General features: G+C 38.7%; 1 protein-coding gene across 1 annotated transcript; it reads left to right on the forward strand.

Annotated features, from left to right (window-relative positions):
- The first annotated feature begins 1527 nt into the window (after positions 1–1527).
- LOC134869802 (protein-glutamine gamma-glutamyltransferase K-like) lies at positions 1528–16410 on the forward strand. The gene is made up of 14 exons (XM_063891712.1): positions 1528–1651; positions 4723–5006; positions 5079–5270; positions 7827–8078; positions 8948–9066; positions 9174–9281; positions 9893–10070; positions 10185–10323; positions 10989–11181; positions 11689–11842; positions 11996–12280; positions 13188–13348; positions 13826–13962; positions 14069–16410. Exons 2-14 carry the CDS (start codon positions 4724–4726, stop codon positions 14226–14228), a joined length of 2361 nt encoding a protein of 786 aa, XP_063747782.1. The 5' UTR covers positions 1528–1651; position 4723; the 3' UTR covers positions 14229–16410.
- Positions 16411–17494: the final 1084 nt, after the last annotated feature.

Below are 17494 nucleotides of genomic sequence, written 5' to 3' on the forward strand. Positions count from 1 at the left end.
TTTGAAAAATACCACAGCTTTTGGTGGGTTCATCCATTGTGAAATTATCTATTTAAAAACCAAGGTGAATGTTAAGAGTTCTGGCAACCCCATGGTGGAACTGGAGGGAACCCCAATCAGTAGTAGTTATAACAGTTCACTTAAAACTGGACATATCCACCTGCTGGTAATGCTAAAGACATGACTGTGGATCACCAAAGTCAGTAGGCTTTTATCCTCTGGGTACCATGAATATCTGTAAAAGTGTAAATGATCAACCAACAGAGTGGCATTGCTTATCATAGTCACAAGTTAAATAGTGATCAATGTATGCTATTTCAGGGAAATAACAAACAGGTTAAAGTAACATACAGTGAGGTCTCCTTTTGTTGATTATTTTCACGTACAATAGCGTCATAGGAGTATTTGTGTAATACTGGACTGTACACTTGTTCAGTAGGCTTATCCCTCTAAATGTTGCAATATAATCAGAGTTACAGTGAACCCATCACAAAGTTGAGAAACTTGAAGAAACCCAACTCAACCAGTCCGTGCAGATAGAGTCATGATCTTGCATCACTCATCACAGACTGAAAAAAGGAGTTGACACTCCCAGACAGAGAGTGGGCACACATTTTTTAACTGTCACAGTATGAAAAGCAGGTGTGATAAAAATCAATTATGGCTGAATTCCATTAAGCTGCTTCATTCCTGGTATTGTGCATGCTGGTTGACTCACGATTCTCTGGGACATCTGAATAGAGCGGAGTCATAGTTTTTCTGGGTTTTTACACCTGTCCTCTTCCTTGTATGACGAGTGAACAGTCTTTTGAGAAAAACGCCTATATGATTTTAAATTTAAAGTTTAGATATTTACAAGCTTTTATATCTCCTTTTTCCACTTTTGAACTATAAATTACGATAATTAGATAATTAGAGTCTGGTATAGATAATACTAAAGTAGTGAATAAATCTATACATTTAAAATGAGAATAGTGCACATGCTTCATAAGGATTGGATCCAAAACTATTGCATAATAATAATAATAATAATAATAATGGCTGCATCATAATAGTTATAATGTCAATTTAGTTGTATTATTGCCATTGTCATTTAACTAGTGTAAAAAAAATGGAGAGAGAAATCATTTCAATGTTAAACGTACACTACACACAAAATAAATGTGTAATAAATACTTATATTGGGTACGAAATACCTTATTAGATATACCATCCAGTTTTCCAGAGTGCCCTTAACAACATTAATACAGCACAAGCACAAATCGAAAAAATAATTTGAAAAAAAGCTAAAATACCAACAGGACAATTGAAGACAATACCAATTGTGACAAAAAACTAAACCAAAGAAGCATAAAATGGATTGTTCATTCACAGATTATGGGAAAGTGTGGTATTATACACTAAAATGTGTTTTGATTTAATTTCAATATAGGCGGTTCTTAACTCCCTCTCATACTGAAATAGTTTCAATTTTTTCTTTGGCAAAATATCTGACCTGACTGCAGTTGGTGCAGCAGGAAGGCGTGCCCTCACTGTCTTAGCGCTACTTAAAGGAGGGCTGAACTCGTATACTCCCTCAAACACAAAGACAGCGCACCGAAGATTTCCTCCTCCAGTCTGCTTTGCCTCATTTCTTCTGCCACTGAACTGAGTGAGTTTGAACCAGTTGCTTCACAGGTGTCTCTCTCTATATACAGCCATCTGGGTTATGACTTTACTTCGTTAACAATACCTAACTCACTTTCAAACTTTTCTCCTGAGCAGTCTACTCTCAGATACAATGCCAAAATAATTTGCTTTTGATATAAAGGAAAGGAGACAGGTCAAAAAAATGTGCAATATTGCTACTTTGCTGTTTAGATTATGCAAACGATGGTCTAAAAGTTCACTGAGTGCCATTTCATGCATGATTTAAAAGACTGTGTTTTTAATGTTCAGCTGTTTCCTGACTGGATTTTCATTCTTTACTCACAACTCCACGAGACAGCTATGTAATATATTATTCATTTATTTTGCACCATATGTCTGGACAGGTGGTTTTTCCTCACAGAAATATACAAAATTATATTATATCTATTGTGACGCCCTGCAGCATAGAGCTATCAAAAGATCTGTCACAATTGTATGGTGCATGTCTAATCATGTATGGCAAAGCAGGCTTATACTAAAGTATTATTAAGTAAAGTAGTCAGGGAATACATTACATGAACTTGGCTTAGTTTCCAATACAACTGTGTTAGTGTTAAAATTGAACTCTGTGAATGCTTTTATTCTGAAGTCAAATGTGAAGGTCCCTTTGTATTTCGCGTTTTGATTGGAAATTACTGACCCCCGAGGCCCCATTGCCACCGGTCACGAGTGCAGGATGCTTACTGGATCACCACCCTCCTGGAGGAAAATGTTAACCAGCAATGAATAGCACATTGGTATCATCTGTTGCTAAACTTATGGGAGTGACTTAAGACCTACTTTATTTAACATTTGATCACAATTGTCCCATCTGCACATACAGATACCCAGACATGTGCCAGGCCCAGAGGGAAGTCGCCTCTGAGTAGTTTTGAATGTAACACGTCGGATGATGAAGCGATGAATCTTATATCATTAGCAGGTTCAGCTGTCGGTCGTCTTATCATCCACAACATGTCGCTCTAATTTCTGTGCAGCTTGTTGAGAGTTGTAGCTCCTCGTCTCACTGTGTGCACAGTGCATAGCCAAAATTTCACATTTCATTAATCACATTATTGGATGCAGTGAGATTGTTTTGTTGATCTGCGTGGGTGTGTCTCTTTTTTTTGCAAGCTAATTGTAACCTCAAACATACGGACCATAATTCCACACATTCTTTTTCCTCTACCCACATTATATTTTTTGACACTGAGGCAGTTGCTGCAGTGCTGTGGTGGATTTCGTTATTGTTTATGTAAGCAGTTTGTGAGGCCCACCCTGGAGTAAACTTTCATGTCCTACTGTGGCCTCCAAAATCAATGTGGGGACTTGCAGATGAAAGTGCATGATAGTATCAAAGTCTCCCATCTGATTTATAAATGCAATTTGGAGACAATCTACTGTGTTTAACTAACGGACCATACAGTAGTTGAAAAAACTTGTACGACATGTTTAGTATTGCCTCATACTGTACAGTTAGGTTTCTGTTCGCCCTCTCTCCTTCATTTTGCAACACATATTTGACTTTCAGATGAACCTGAAATCAGCTGTGTTTGATTACTGTGATTCATTTGGTTGTAATTACAATATAATTAGATATCTTATAATCCCAATATGCTTAGCGATGACTACAGTTTTGTGTGATCACTTGATATAAGTGTCCTGCAAATATAAAGCCTTTTGCAGTTGCTTGAGTATGAATTGGAAAAGAGTTCATGGTTTTAGAAAATTGTGTTTTGTGTGAAAATATGTTTTGTGTGAAAGCATTTAAAAAAGAATTCACAGTTCGGTCCGCATGGACTTTAGCTTTGCTCACAGTGTGAAGAGCTTTTAAAATCCATCATAGCAAAACAAACAATGTGAAATGTTACTTTTTTGCTGCTGTGAAAAAAGAAACTAACCGAAGCTAAAACATGCAAATAAACACGATGTAGTTGGCATGTTTTTCGGGTTGTTATGGATGCACTTTATGCACATAGTTCCGTTAAGCTGCTTTTGGGCTCGTCTGTCAATATGACGCACTATGCTGAGCTGCACGAGTACGCGCTCCCACACCTACAAGTCTGTCTGGGATTTATTGTTCTCACAGTCTTAACTTCATTGGAGTATGAATAAAGAGTGAACTCATTGACAGTCCCGCTATTGCTTTGTCGGAGCCTGTTTGGTCACCACATAACAATCACTGTTGCCAAGCTAGGGAATTTAAAGTGAGTTTTCAATAGGTTTCAGTGGCTGTGTAGCTTTTTCTTGAAAACTTTAATTGCTGCTAGAAAGTCAAATCAGATGGAGGTTAGCTAAGGCTCTGGAAAATGGGTGGAGGGAGAAAGTAAGATTAAAATAGGAGGGATTTGAATCATCATGTCCTTAAGTTTAGCAGAATTCATGTGAAAATTCTTCAAAGAAATGTGACTGTTATCTTTGGTGGCAAGGCATAGTGTTTTGATGGTAAAACACAGAAGTTACATTTGATTAATGGCCCAGTTGTTGATCAAAGCACATGCTCACCCACCCAATGCTTTCACTAATTTAATAAATCAGATTGTAATATTTAGCATCAGTGAATCAGCTCAAGATGTATCCTGAGAGAAAGGAGCCTTTCTGCCTAATGTCATTAGGGATTAATATCTGTTTGTAGCTCAAATAACCAATTAGGCATAGTTGTATGATTGGGTCTCTGTTTAGCAGCAACAATATCGGATAGAAATTCTTAAAAATAAAATACAGCGTTTCAGTGTTTCTTCAATAAAATCAATGATTACCAACCTGGGGTATTTAGGGGTACTTCTGAACTTCCTAATGTGTACTAGCAAAAGAATCATAATAGATCGCCTTTTTGATAAATACAAAAATAAATTAAGATAAGATAAAAAACTAAATCCTACATATTGCCATATCTGTTATCTGTCTTATCTAAAAATATAAAAAGGAGTAAGTGGTAACCCATTTTAAGAAGAAGACCTTACGAGCTGCACTCATATCTGTTGTATTTTAGGAAGTGGATGCATAATCAATGACAAAGTTTTAGACTCCTTATTGTTTTCTACCTTTTTTCAGGATGCCTGTACCGACGCGATCAATCAGAGACCGATCTGCAGTGGGTCGGTTTCCTACTGTCTCTTTTGGATTTGGGGAGGACACAGAGGAAGAAAAGGAAGTCTCAGAGGAAGACAATGCTAAGAAGGGAAATGCATGCAGGACGTGGCTGCGTAAGGTCTGCCCGTGCTGCTGTCCCAGGCCAGATGAAGCCAACATTACAGACACTTTGGTCACAGGAATTGATGAACTGGACAAAGACGAAGACGACAAGAAACCTGATGCTGGTGACAGCGAACTTGATGGTAACTTATCTATCAAACAAAGTAAATGCCAGCAGTGAGATGCACTCTTTAATTACTGTTCTTGTTTTGCAGAGCTCCTCCTGAATGTGCGATCAATAAACCTGATGAAAAGCAAATCAGGGAAGAACCGTACAGAGCACCACACTGACCTCTACCAAAGAGATGACTTTATTATTCGCAGAGGACAGAATTTCCATATGTGGATTACTCTGTCTCGACCCTTTGACCCCAGCACTGACAAACTTCACCTTGACCTTAAAACAGGTTAGTCCGAGTTATTGAACGAGACAATGTAAAGTTTGCTAACAGGGGATGTGAAGACTGCAGTACGACCCATAGGGTGTTTTTTGTTTAATGGTTATAAATAGGAATCAGAAAATATAAAGATAGACTTTTCCAACAACAAAATATATGAGTCCATACAGCACCAGTTATGAATACTAATTTGCTAGATACAAAATTTCCCACATGAATGGCCTCTGATCTAGGAAGATCAAGTGTGAAAATGGATGGAGGCTGTCCAGCCTGACCCTTGGTGGAAACCTCTGCAGAGCTGCACAGGATAATTAAGACCTCCCTCTTTATGCAGTCACAACATAGAGAGGAGGGTGAGGGCTTTAGAGCTCTAGGAGGAAACAAAATGAAGCAAGAAGTTTGAGTTTTAAACCCGTAATTTGGCTCCTTATGTGTGTATTTAGTTTGTGTAGCATTTGTGTGTGAGATGGATAGATTAGGAGGGACAGTGAGAGGGAGTGAGACATTTTTGGTTACTATTGCTATGGTAACAGTTGCTATGCTCCAGAGGGAGAGTTTTTTTTACGGATGCCGAGTCCTCAGTCCTGCTCCAACTAAAAATCCAGACTGCCGACAATTAACCATTGATGCACAGCTCTGCTTCTGTTTCTGCTGTCTTCCTCAATGTCTTTATGTCGAGAGAGGATGCGGACCAATATAGATCCTACAATTATAGCTATAACACAAATGAAGCTTGCAGAAAAGCATTACCACGTTTCTTTTACAGAGACTGTGAATCCGTATGAGGAAATAATATTTTACCCAGTGTACTGTACCCCTTTCAACACAAGTCAAGTCAAAGTGCTTTCAAAAAAAATGAAAGGAAATTAAGAGCAATAAGATTTAGTGCAGTGGAAACACATTATACAATTATATTTTTGAAAAATATATTAAAAAGTCATTAAAAAGCAAAGAGAATAGAATATAAGCTAAAATAGATTAAGACAGGTTTAAATAAAATAATCAAAATTACAGTGCACTGTGAAAGATGGTCAGTTATTTTGTCTAATTGAAAGCAGCGGTAAAAGGACAAGTCTTCAGTCTGGTGTCATGTCATGAGAAGAAATGCTCATGAATAGCAATCCAATCAGGTTTAGTTCGAAAATGCAAAAATGCCAAACATACAAAATCTTCATTCATCAAATGTTGGTTCGGATAAAAACAGTTTTATAGGGAAAAGGCTACAGTATCTCTCTGGAGTATATCAGTTCAAATGGTGTGCAACCATGACTCCAGTACCCTGTAGTCCAAACACTGTATTCTGAAATGGTCTGAGTGTTCTTTTCTTTATGGAAGTCAAAGTCAGTGACAGTTTAATGCCCTGATTTAGGATTTGGGGAGCATTTCAAAGTCTGAGGCCTCTTATAACGGCTCAGAGAGGCTTCAATTTTATAATACCTCACAAAATGAAAGGGTGGGGCAGATTGAACACAGCTGTTTGTACATTTTTCCTGTTTCAGTGCTGAACATGTTATGTTGTTCCTGAAGGGTTAGAGGCCATAATGTCAGTAGGAACAAAAGATGCATCCCACTGGGACCGTGAATAACGAGTGGTCTATGGGCCTGAACATTTCAAGTCCGGAGCAGTGATTTTCTTGCTGTATCCGTCTATTCTATCTAAACTTGTCATCTTACTCCATGCAAGAGTTACTACAGTATTGCTTCATGCAGGCATTCAGGCTGTTGGAGCCCCCTGCGTTGTCACCCATCATGCTTTGGCACCCCTGCTGCGCAAACAGCCTCCATTCAATTATGAAAAACTGTCTCCAGGTCTTCATACGTCCTTTTGGGTTCATTCTCTAACAAATGGGAATGTACTCAGTATTCAGTTCATGAGAACGTATCTATTATTTTGTATTGCTTATGTACATGTAGAAAGGAAAGCGTAGGAAGTCGCAAACAAAAATAGTACCGCAGTGACTCACAGTTTTACAATGGTTGTTTCATTCCTTTCCTTGAAGGCAGGTGCATACTGTTATTTTCACACACAAAAATAGTCTGTCCAAATAAAATCTTGAAATTGCATCATAGTGACATAAGACATGTATAAGCCAAAAAAAACAAGGTCACACCCAGTGAGGAAAGAGTTAAAAATCAGGGAGCGTTGTAGTTTTCCATACTCCCTTTATACAGGTGCATTTCTTAAACATAGAAAACACAGGGCACATTAACGATTGTAGTGTTTCTCTTCAAACCCAGGATGGAGAACCCCACCTTAGACATTAGCATTGTTCATGCCAGTGCAGGAACTGTAGCCAAACAGCAAACTGCTGCCAAGGATAACTTTTTGTGGTACAACTGCACTGTTATTATAACCTTTATGTGTGCATATGCATATCTTATCATGGCACTCATTGCAAATATCTTTACAAATTCCATTAACCTCACAAGGTAGGAATGTAGGTGTGGTTAAGATTGAGCGAGGAGAATTGAGGGAAAAGAAACCGCTTTTTGTTTTGTTTTTGGGCTTGGCATGAACACTAGTTTCAACATGCTTCATCGATATGTATTCTTTCCCTTTTACAGGGCCACTGCCAACAGTGTCAAAAGGGACCCATGTAATCATCCCTTTGGTGGAGGAGTTGGAGGGCAATCGTTGGGAGGCTTCTATTGTGAGTCAGGATGACAAAAGAATGAAGCTGTCTGTGAATTCTCTCCCTACGGCGGTCATTGGCCGATATCAAATCATAGTGGAGACCAATTGTGCAAACGGCCAGGCTGTTTCTACACATGACCCTGCTAATGACATCTTTCTGCTGTTCAACCCCTGGTGTGAAGGTAAATATGGGATTGGAAAATAAAACATTGAAGACACACATGGATATGTCTGGTTCATAGACTACAAAGGGTGGTAAAAATAACAGAAACACATTACAATACAGTCATATAGCCATGAAGTAAAGGTATAACATTTCATTTAGTATGTTTAAGAGTTGCTAATTGGTTGATTTTGTTAAATGCTGGGTAAGCTGTTTCGCAGTTTTAAGTCTTTATGCTAAGCTATGCTAATAGCTATGCTAATAGCTTGGTATAAAGACTAGGCTAGCTTTAGCTGTGTATTTAACAGACAGACAGACAGACAGACAGACAGACAGACAGACAGACAGACAGACAGACAGACAGACAGACAGACAGACACAGACAGACAGACAGACAGACAGACAGACAGACAGACAGACAGACAGACAGACAGACAGACCTTAATCTTCACATTTCGCTATTCATATGAAAGCATACCTCCATGTTCCAAATATGTTTCACTTTTCTTCTAAGAAAAGACCCAACTGAGAAGAACAAAATATTTTTTTATGCCATGTACTCTGAAATACATAATAGGACAATTTCAGCTTTTATAAATTCCCCTGTCAATCTCGCAGGCTTTTGATCTTGACATGGGTACAACAGCGTTTATTTTTTAAGAAATGTGTATGACACTCAGATGTGCTTAAGAAACACTCCTGCATGTCTTCTCTGATTGTCTACATATATCATTATATAGTGCACATATATCACTACATGTTGACGTCTTTATTTTCCTGTGCCGTCAATGACTGCTGGCAAATGGCTAGACAGATTACTTTTAAACTCATATAAAATTGTGAGATGCATGAAAGATCTGAAGTTACTGATGTTTTTTACTTACTCAGATGACACAGTGTTCATGGATGATGAAGACGAGAGGAAGGAATTTGTCCTGAATGATATTGGACGAATCTACTATGGCACGCAGGATCAGATTGGAGTGCGGACCTGGGACTATGGACAGGTGAGGGGGTTGTGTGATCTTTAAGTGTTTTGTTAATAGACTAAGCAGTAGAAACGTAGTTGCTCTCTGCAACCTCCTCACTTTTGTTTTCTCTGTTTTGGCTTCAGTTTGACGATGGGATTCTTGCTGCTTGTATCTTTGTCATGGAAAAGAGTGGAACTCCTCCTTCTGGTTGGGGAGACCCGATTAATGTGGTGCGAATCATCTCAGCCATGGTGAGACTGTGTTTACTCTTTTTAACTATTGAAAAAACTTTTCATCTCATCTACCAACCTTTATACTTATCTTTATCATTTGGTCAAACCATGTTGAATTTGCTCAGGCCATGATAACACATTTCCACACATCACATCAGTGTTTTAGCAGCATACAGTCCCCCCTTTCTTAGGATACATCCCATTGATTGTGTCAATCTGACATTTCTACTCTTTTTCATCCTTGATGTTGATTCAGTCTTTTGTGAAATGTCTTAACAACCACTGGATGTATTGACTCGAGTTGTGCTTTGAAATGGGGGGAAAAAAAACAACATTTCCTTAAATGTCATATTTGAGGGGCAGATAAAAACATTGTCTGACATTTTTGTATCAAAAATTACTTCAAAGACACATTTATTCCGAAAACAATTGCTGATTTGATTTCCTTTCAATTGGCATTTCAATGTATGTGAAAGTTAAATATAGATATAGTGACCTTAATGTATCCAAGTTGAAGCTGATAGTATATTAAAACTATCTGAAGTTTTACTGTGTTCATGTTCCTGCCAAACACAAAGCTTGGTTTAAAAAAAAAAAAAAAAAATGAACCCAATGTTTCACTTATCCAGATCAACTCCCCGGATGACCAGGGTGTCTTGGAAGGGAACTGGTCAGGAGACTATTCAGCTGGGACTAGTCCAACAGTTTGGAGTGGAAGCGTGGAAATCCTGAAGCAATACCAAAAAAGCGACGGCAAACCTGTTAAGTATGGCCAGTGCTGGATCTTTGCTGGGGTATTCACCACAGGTTAGCAGACTGTTTTTCTTTTCCTATCACAATTTCACGAGACGTGTGTTTTGTTTATGTTTGTAACAGGGAGATTCAAACAGATATTGACCACTGGTTCCTATATCTTTTCAGTCTTACGTTGTTTAGGCATTCCCAGTCGAACTGTGACCAACTTCAGCTCAGCTCATGACACAGACGTCTCCTTGACAACAGACATATACCTGGATGAGAACCTGGAGCCTATAGAGCACCTCAATGCTGACTCTATCTGGTATGTCCTGTCAACATCACTGTGATGCTGCCTAATCATGGCAGGTTTCACTGTGTAGTTTAAAGCAGCACTTGCTAACGTTTATTAGAAGTCCCTTATTGTGATATTTGCCGAAATGTTATCCTGACACTAGAGCAAGGGACAAATAAAAAAATGCGTCATACCCCCTTCCCGAATGTCACTATAATTCTTAATGGTATTTGTAAGATTCCACTGTGTCAAATGAAATGAGGACCAATGAGTCTTTCCCGCAATGTCGTGAACTCCGATCCAATATGAATCAAGATAGTGATTCTACATGATTTATGTCTGTGAAGCTGTAAACGAAAGTTTGGGAAAAACAGACACCGCCAACGGGCTGTAACCAACATTTCTTATTTTACAGCTTAATGTCCAATAGTAAATTGCTGTGAAAACATTAAGGCCAGAAAATAGGCAATGCAGTTACATAATATTTAATCAACGATGCTTAGTTTGACAGTTGGATAAGAGTCCATGAGTATGAGCAGCGCCCTCCTCAGGAGAGAGGAACCTAATTATTTAGCAGATCTGTCTCATGAATTACTGTCAGTGCTAGTTCCAGCATTTATACAACAAAAGTTATTTTTATAAAATGACCCAAATGTAGCTTTAAGAAGCCTGACCTTCCATTTTTTTTTAATAAGGAACTTCCATGTGTGGACCGACGCCTGGATGGCACGTCCAGACTTGCCTGCAGGCAATGGAGGCTGGCAAGTTGTCGACGCCACGCCTCAGGAGACCAGCCAGGGCACCTTCCGCTGTGGCCCAGCGTCTCTTACTGCAATACGCAATGGTCAGGTCTTCCTGAAACATGACACACCATTTGTGTTCGCTGAGGTTTGTGGAATATGTAATTTTCTTTGGGGAGCAGTGTGTAGGATTAAGGGAGATTTATGTGCATACGGGGAATATAATAATCCTAATTATGTGTTCATAAGTGTTAATTCACCTGGAACTAAGAAGAGGTGTGGTGTTTTTCATTAGCTTAAAATTAGCCCTTCACCTCTAGATAGCTTTTTTCCCAGAGTGTGATGTGTTGCAGTGCCATGTTTAGCTTTAACCAAACACTGTCTTTTGGCCACCATAGTTCATAGACCCATTTAGAGGGGTATTTAGTTGGTGGCAATCTGCAACCTCACAGCTAGATACCACTAAATGCTACACACCAGACCTACAGTAGAGAACCACTCCAGGTGTTCTGATTGCACTTCCATAAAGTTAAATTTCAAAATACTGTGTAGCTATCATAAGCCATATGGCATACATCAAAACTCTGCATGATGTTTCCCATCTGTTCAAGGCTTTATTTTCTCTCTCTCTCTCTTTCACTTTCTCTGCTTTCAGGTGAATAGCGATAAAATCTACTGGCAGAAGAACCAAGATGGGACCTTCAGTCAGATCTATAATGAGAAAAAGGTTGTGGGCCGCTTCATCAGCACAAAGGCTGTTGGTACTGATGAACGCACTGAAATCACACACCTTTACAAACACCCCGAAGGTATAATCAAAGAAAATGCATACACTGAAAAGCTCATTGAAAAGAGATCAAGTATTCAATGTACAGAATACAAATCCTTTGTCAGACATAATTTCGACAGGATTATAATACTGCATTGTCTGTTGAATTAACAGATGTCTTTGTCTTTCTCAGGCACAGAGATGGAACGTATTGCTGTGGAGACAGCATGTAGCTATGGCTCTAAAGCGGAGGTATATACCTATACAAAGTCACAGGATGTCTCTGTAGAGGTCACCATGGATGGTGATGGTCCTAAAATGGGAGAAAATGCAGAGCTTAACATCGTATTGCGAAACAGCAGCTCAGAGGAACGTAACATCATCCTGCACAGCCAGGTGGCAGTCATGTACTATACCGGTGTCTACAAGACAACAGTCAAAAAGGACACAACAAACGTGGACTTGCTGCCCAATGAAGGTGCGTGAAGCTTAGTTGGGGTTGGTTACAGGAAGAACATTTCGATTTTGGCGCGCGGTGGTTCTAATAGGCATTTACAGGTTTTATTTTTTATTTTTTGCAAAGAATAGCAACACGTGTTAATGCTCTTTTCTTCTTAAAGGAATACTTATGTTAGCTTGTTAAGTTAGCATAGCAAACGTATTGGATCAGGGTTTCCCGCAGAAAACTAGTTAAGGTGGTAGGCTATCCTGGGGGAGGGGGCGCGCAGGTTGAGGTAGGCCTTCTCCGTCGCATGAAGAAGCCCGCAATGTTTGGTTTTTCCAATTCATGACACGTTATTTTTATTATTATTGTTTTAAATGCGTTCTGCAGAGAAGGGAGGCTGGCGTTGGTCACGGTTTGGAATGAGAGAAAACAGGACAGCGTAACACGGCGAATATCGCTCTTTTTTTTGTTTTTTGGAAGACCTTAGTTAAGACGGCCGCCTAAGCTGTTGCGGGAAACCCTGTGGATATATAGACCTCCAAATATAAGTAATTAACACTAGCTTTAAGAAATAACATAAAACATAAAGTTTTGTACACTTTGGTTTTCATACAGATAAAACAAACTGCTTTTATTATCTTCGGACAGAGCCATGCTAGCTGTTTCATTCCTTTCTTTGTGCTAAACTGATTGGCTGCTTTTAGCTTTACATTTAGACAGATATGAGCGTTGGTAATCCTAATCTAACTTGAAGCAAAGTAGCTACAATTATTTATTTCTAATATTTAGTCAATGCAATACTCTGAAACTAAAAAAAAGCCAGGTAGAAGACAATGATGAAAATTCACTTCAAACACACTTTACCAACAACTTAAGATAACATAAGAATTACTTTATTAATGCCAAACTGGGACATTTTTGTGTCCACTTTTGTCTCCAGAAAAAAGTTTGGAGTGGAACATGGAATATGAAGACTACAAGGACCAACTAGTAGACCAGGCGGCCCTTATGATGACGCTGACTGGCAGGGTCAAGGAAACACAGCAGGTCCTGGCCACACAGTTCAATTTCCGGCTCAGGACCCCAGACCTCATCATGAAGGTAACAAATTATTAAAGAGGCCCTTTTATGCTTATTGGGGTTTGCCCTTTGCTGTAGTGCGGTTTGTATGTTTTTTTGCATGTAAATGGTCTGCAAGGCTCAAATCCCAAAGTCTTCCCCCCCCCCCCTCAATTGTAGTCCTTTGTTTACCTCCGCAACAATCTTGCTTCTCTTAGCTAGTGCCCAAACATATTGTATGTTATAAGCTAGGGGTAGGACATATTTAAGTCATTGACCAATGACAACAGAACCGGCCAGCTAACCCATCTGAGCAGACTCTGGTTTCAGAGGGAGAGGCAGTAGGAGAAAAATTAGAAGTCATTAAGGCATGTAAATATGTCACATTAGAGCATAGAATACAATTGTGAAACCTGAAAATGAGCATATTGTGGCTCCTTTAGGAAAATATTACTGTTAAGATTAAGATGCAAGTTCCTTTCAGATTTTGATTTCTTGCTTTGTTGTTCTCCCACACAGTCCATCGGGAAGGCCGTGGTAGGAGAGAAGATGGCAGTGGAGATTTCATTTACGAACCCTCTAACACGGGTGTTGAAAGCTGTGATATTCCATGTGGAAGGACTGGGCCTCCTTACCGCTCGAAAGATTCATTATGGGTAAGAAGGGAAAATGTACCTTTACATTGTGTTCAGCTATTCTTTAACTACCTTGTCTATCTTTCTCTTTTGTGATTGCCATTGTCATTTCCTGTCCTACCCTCAGAGATATTGGCAGTCGTGCCTCAGTGTCACTGACTGAGCACTTCGTCCCCACATTGCCCGGGCCGAGGAAATTACTGGCTTCATTGGACTGCAAGCAGCTCACACAGGTTCATGGTGTGACTGACATCACTGTGGAGGAAAACAGCAATGGTGCTCTATAGCAATTTAAAAACTGGGACACATCAACACTGAATGTTTTTAGATAACTATTTTTCCATTTCATATATATATGTTAACTTTAATTCACGGAAGTATGACACTAAAGCTTTATTTTGCATGATATTTCCAAATGACCGATGAGCACAGAAAGACAACCAATTGTGAAATATATGAAACGAGTATAAGCCTACACCAAGCTTATTATTTTTTTATATTGTTCCACACAGTTGTGCAGAGGTTGGACAGTGTGGCAGCTAAAATGAAAGAGTGTATATATTTTTTTAAAGGATCTGCATTAAGATCAAGTTTCTATTTATAAATGTGATATATATATATTATGTGTTCACTTTTTGTGTGTTAAAACTAAGAATTGTTTATTTAAATAAATTACAGTTTTTTTCCATTGCTGACACACTGAAATAACACATGAAGCATCATTATTTAAAGTGACACTCAAAGAACAAAACCTTTGCTCAAGTCTCTCACCTTTGCACTCAATTTTCAATTCAACTTGGCACTTTTTGCAAAACACTGCACACAGTTCTCTCAGGAAGACACGGAAACCTGACAGGTTCACTTGTTTGCCGTTTTCAAAACACTGCCATTAAAAATGCTACACGCATGAACCAATTAACGAATACACGCGCCAAATGACCATAAACACGGAACTGCGTTATTCTTGACACAATAATCAGGATTTCAACACTAGAAAAAGACTACACGTAATAACTTTTCACAACAATGGATATATGGACATAGCAGCGAGAGGAAGAGCTGGGGGGAGATCTAGTGATGGAGGAGTTGTTTTCAGCATGGAGCTGTATGAGCGTCAGCCCTGTGTTTCTGCCTCTTCTACAGGGCAGTGGGAGAGAGGGGAGATATCCTCTGTGATGGTGAAAAGGTGCTGGGTACACACACAGCTAGGCCACAAATCAAAATCATGATTTTTTGATAAATACATCTTTATATTTGTAGCTCAAGGTTACTTTTCAATGCACTGTATTTGATAGAAAGCCTATTTTTGTTCACACAGCTCTCCCTGTGCATACACACATGGTGGCACGTTTTGTTCCAACAGTATATTGGTGTTTCTGCAAATATTTCTGTAGTGCAGAATTTTCTCACGAAGATGTTCAGAGCAAAACTCAAATGAAAATGCTTTCTTTTACAATTAAGGTATCTTTTCAGCCAGATGGCCTTTACAGTTTTTTTCCATTGCTAACACACTAACATTACACATAAAGCAGAGTTATTTAAAGTGACTCTCAAAGAGCAAAACCTCTGCTCAAGTCTCCAAAACTCTAAACACATTGTCAGCTTTGCACTCAATTTTCAATTCATCTTGGCACTTTTTGCAAAACACTGCACACAGTTCTCTCAGGAAGACACAGAAATCTGACAGATTCACATGTTTGCCATTTCCAAAACACTGCCATTAAAAAATGCTACACACATGAACCAATTAACAAATACACGCGCCAAATGTCCATAAACACGGCACTGCTTTATTCTTGACACAATAATCAGGATGTCAACACTAACAAAACACTGAACGTAATAACTGTTTACAACAACAATGGATATATGGACATAGCAGCGAGAGGAAGAGCTAGAGGGAGATCTAGTGATGGAGGAGATGTTTTCAGCGTGGAGCTGTATGAGCGTCAGAGGGGAGATATCCTCTGTGATGGTGATGAGGTATAGGAATAAAACAAAAGTGAAAATGCTTTTTTAAAAGTTATCTTTTGGCCAGTTTCCCTTTTTTGGAGATGTTAGAGTAAAAGGGGGAAGAAGGTAGGTCATAGCCAGAAATGTCCAGCCAGCTCGGGACTCGAACCAGCCTACTATGCTAATGTTTTCTGTGGGTAGGCCACCAGCTCTAACCACTAAGCTATCTGCCAGCCAGATGAAACTGCTTTAGATTGAGCTTCTTCGCTCAATATCTGCAGGGAAGATGTTCCTGTTGATGATGAAGCCAGACCCAGCCAGGTGGTCAAATGCAGCCTAAAAATGTCTATTTTTTCGAAAAATGTTTTTAGATTTTTTCCTCAAAGTTTTCTTTTCCATTTACTGTCTTTGATGTTGATCACATTTTTGTTCACTTAACTGTAACTGTATGTGCTGTGCATGCATGTTGCGCTCATTAGTTGTGTATAAAAATAAACAAGGTTTGTTTCAACAGAATATTTGTTTTTCTGCACATATTTCTTTCGTTCAGAATTCTCCCCATACAGAAAAAGGCCATAAAGATGAGTGTACTTCAGATTGATCAAATGCGTGTGTAGTTGGTTGGACAAAGTGTCTTTTAGTATATATGAAGTGTCTGCCATTTTGGTTTTAATGTAGTTGTGAGTGCAGTGCTTCATTTTGCAAGATATATGAGGTGTTTTGCACTTTGAGTGGGTGGTTTTGTGAAATGTCTTTAGTGCTTTGAGAAAATGAGCCCTGCTTTCAAAAAAGTGTTTTACCAATTGAAAAAAACTGTAATACCGGCTTCAAATGCTCTTGTGTTATTTAAACAAACATTCATAATGTATCACAAAGTCTGTTGACTTTTTATGACATTTCCTAACAATTTGTTTCTGAAGTCCCGTGCTTGTGTTTGGTTGCAAAAGTCTACTTAAGGACAATTATAAAGGACACCTAAACCTAAAATGAATATATTTATATCTACACACAAGCAGCTTAATTTGTGCAGGGTGACATTTTGGGTAACCAGTAACGATAAGGTTAAGGTTAGTTTATTTATATAGAACATTTCAGACAGAAAGGCAATTAAAAATGCTTTACATAGGCATTAACACATAATAATTCAAAACAAAAAGACAATTCATAAAAGAGATCATTATTGAGTTCACCCTGAGCCAATTATTTAAATGAAAAAATACTTTGATCATATCTAAAATGTAATTGTATTCTATGATGACAACTTTTGGGCTGATGCCTGTGAAGTTAATGTTGATGACAGATAGGGGGGTTCTCATAAGGAAACTCTAAGTGCATTCATGAAATGGAATCTGGGAGAGCTCATCTCAGATTTTCTGAACCCATTTCAAAAGTGGTGAAGATGGGAAACAAAGTCAGTTAAACACAAATGATTGCATTTGTTTGACTGCTTTTGGGGATTACCCTAACGTGTCAGGGCTAAAGAGATGCAGGCCAATTTCAGCATAAAGGTGGATAGAGGAACGCTCCAATATTATGGAAACAAGAAGAAATAAATTGAAAACAATTTGTTCTTACTGACAGTTAAATCATCTCCACATCT

The sequence above is a fragment of the Eleginops maclovinus genome, chromosome 9 (assembly GCF_036324505.1).
Source record: "Eleginops maclovinus isolate JMC-PN-2008 ecotype Puerto Natales chromosome 9, JC_Emac_rtc_rv5, whole genome shotgun sequence".
Taxonomy (NCBI): Eukaryota; Metazoa; Chordata; class Actinopteri; order Perciformes; family Eleginopidae; genus Eleginops; species Eleginops maclovinus.

Excerpts from the sequence above, each read along its gene's own strand:
- LOC134869802 (XM_063891712.1), top strand. The coding sequence starts at position 4,724 with ATGCCTGTACCGACGCGATCAATCAGAGACCGATCTGCAGTGGGTCGG. Across the intron at positions 10,071-10,184 it reads TGCTGGGGTATTCACCACAG|TCTTACGTTGTTTAGGCATT; the intron begins GTTAGCAGACTG and ends ATATCTTTTCAG. Across the intron at positions 12,281-13,187 it reads GGACTTGCTGCCCAATGAAG|AAAAAAGTTTGGAGTGGAAC; the intron begins GTGCGTGAAGCT and ends TTTTGTCTCCAG.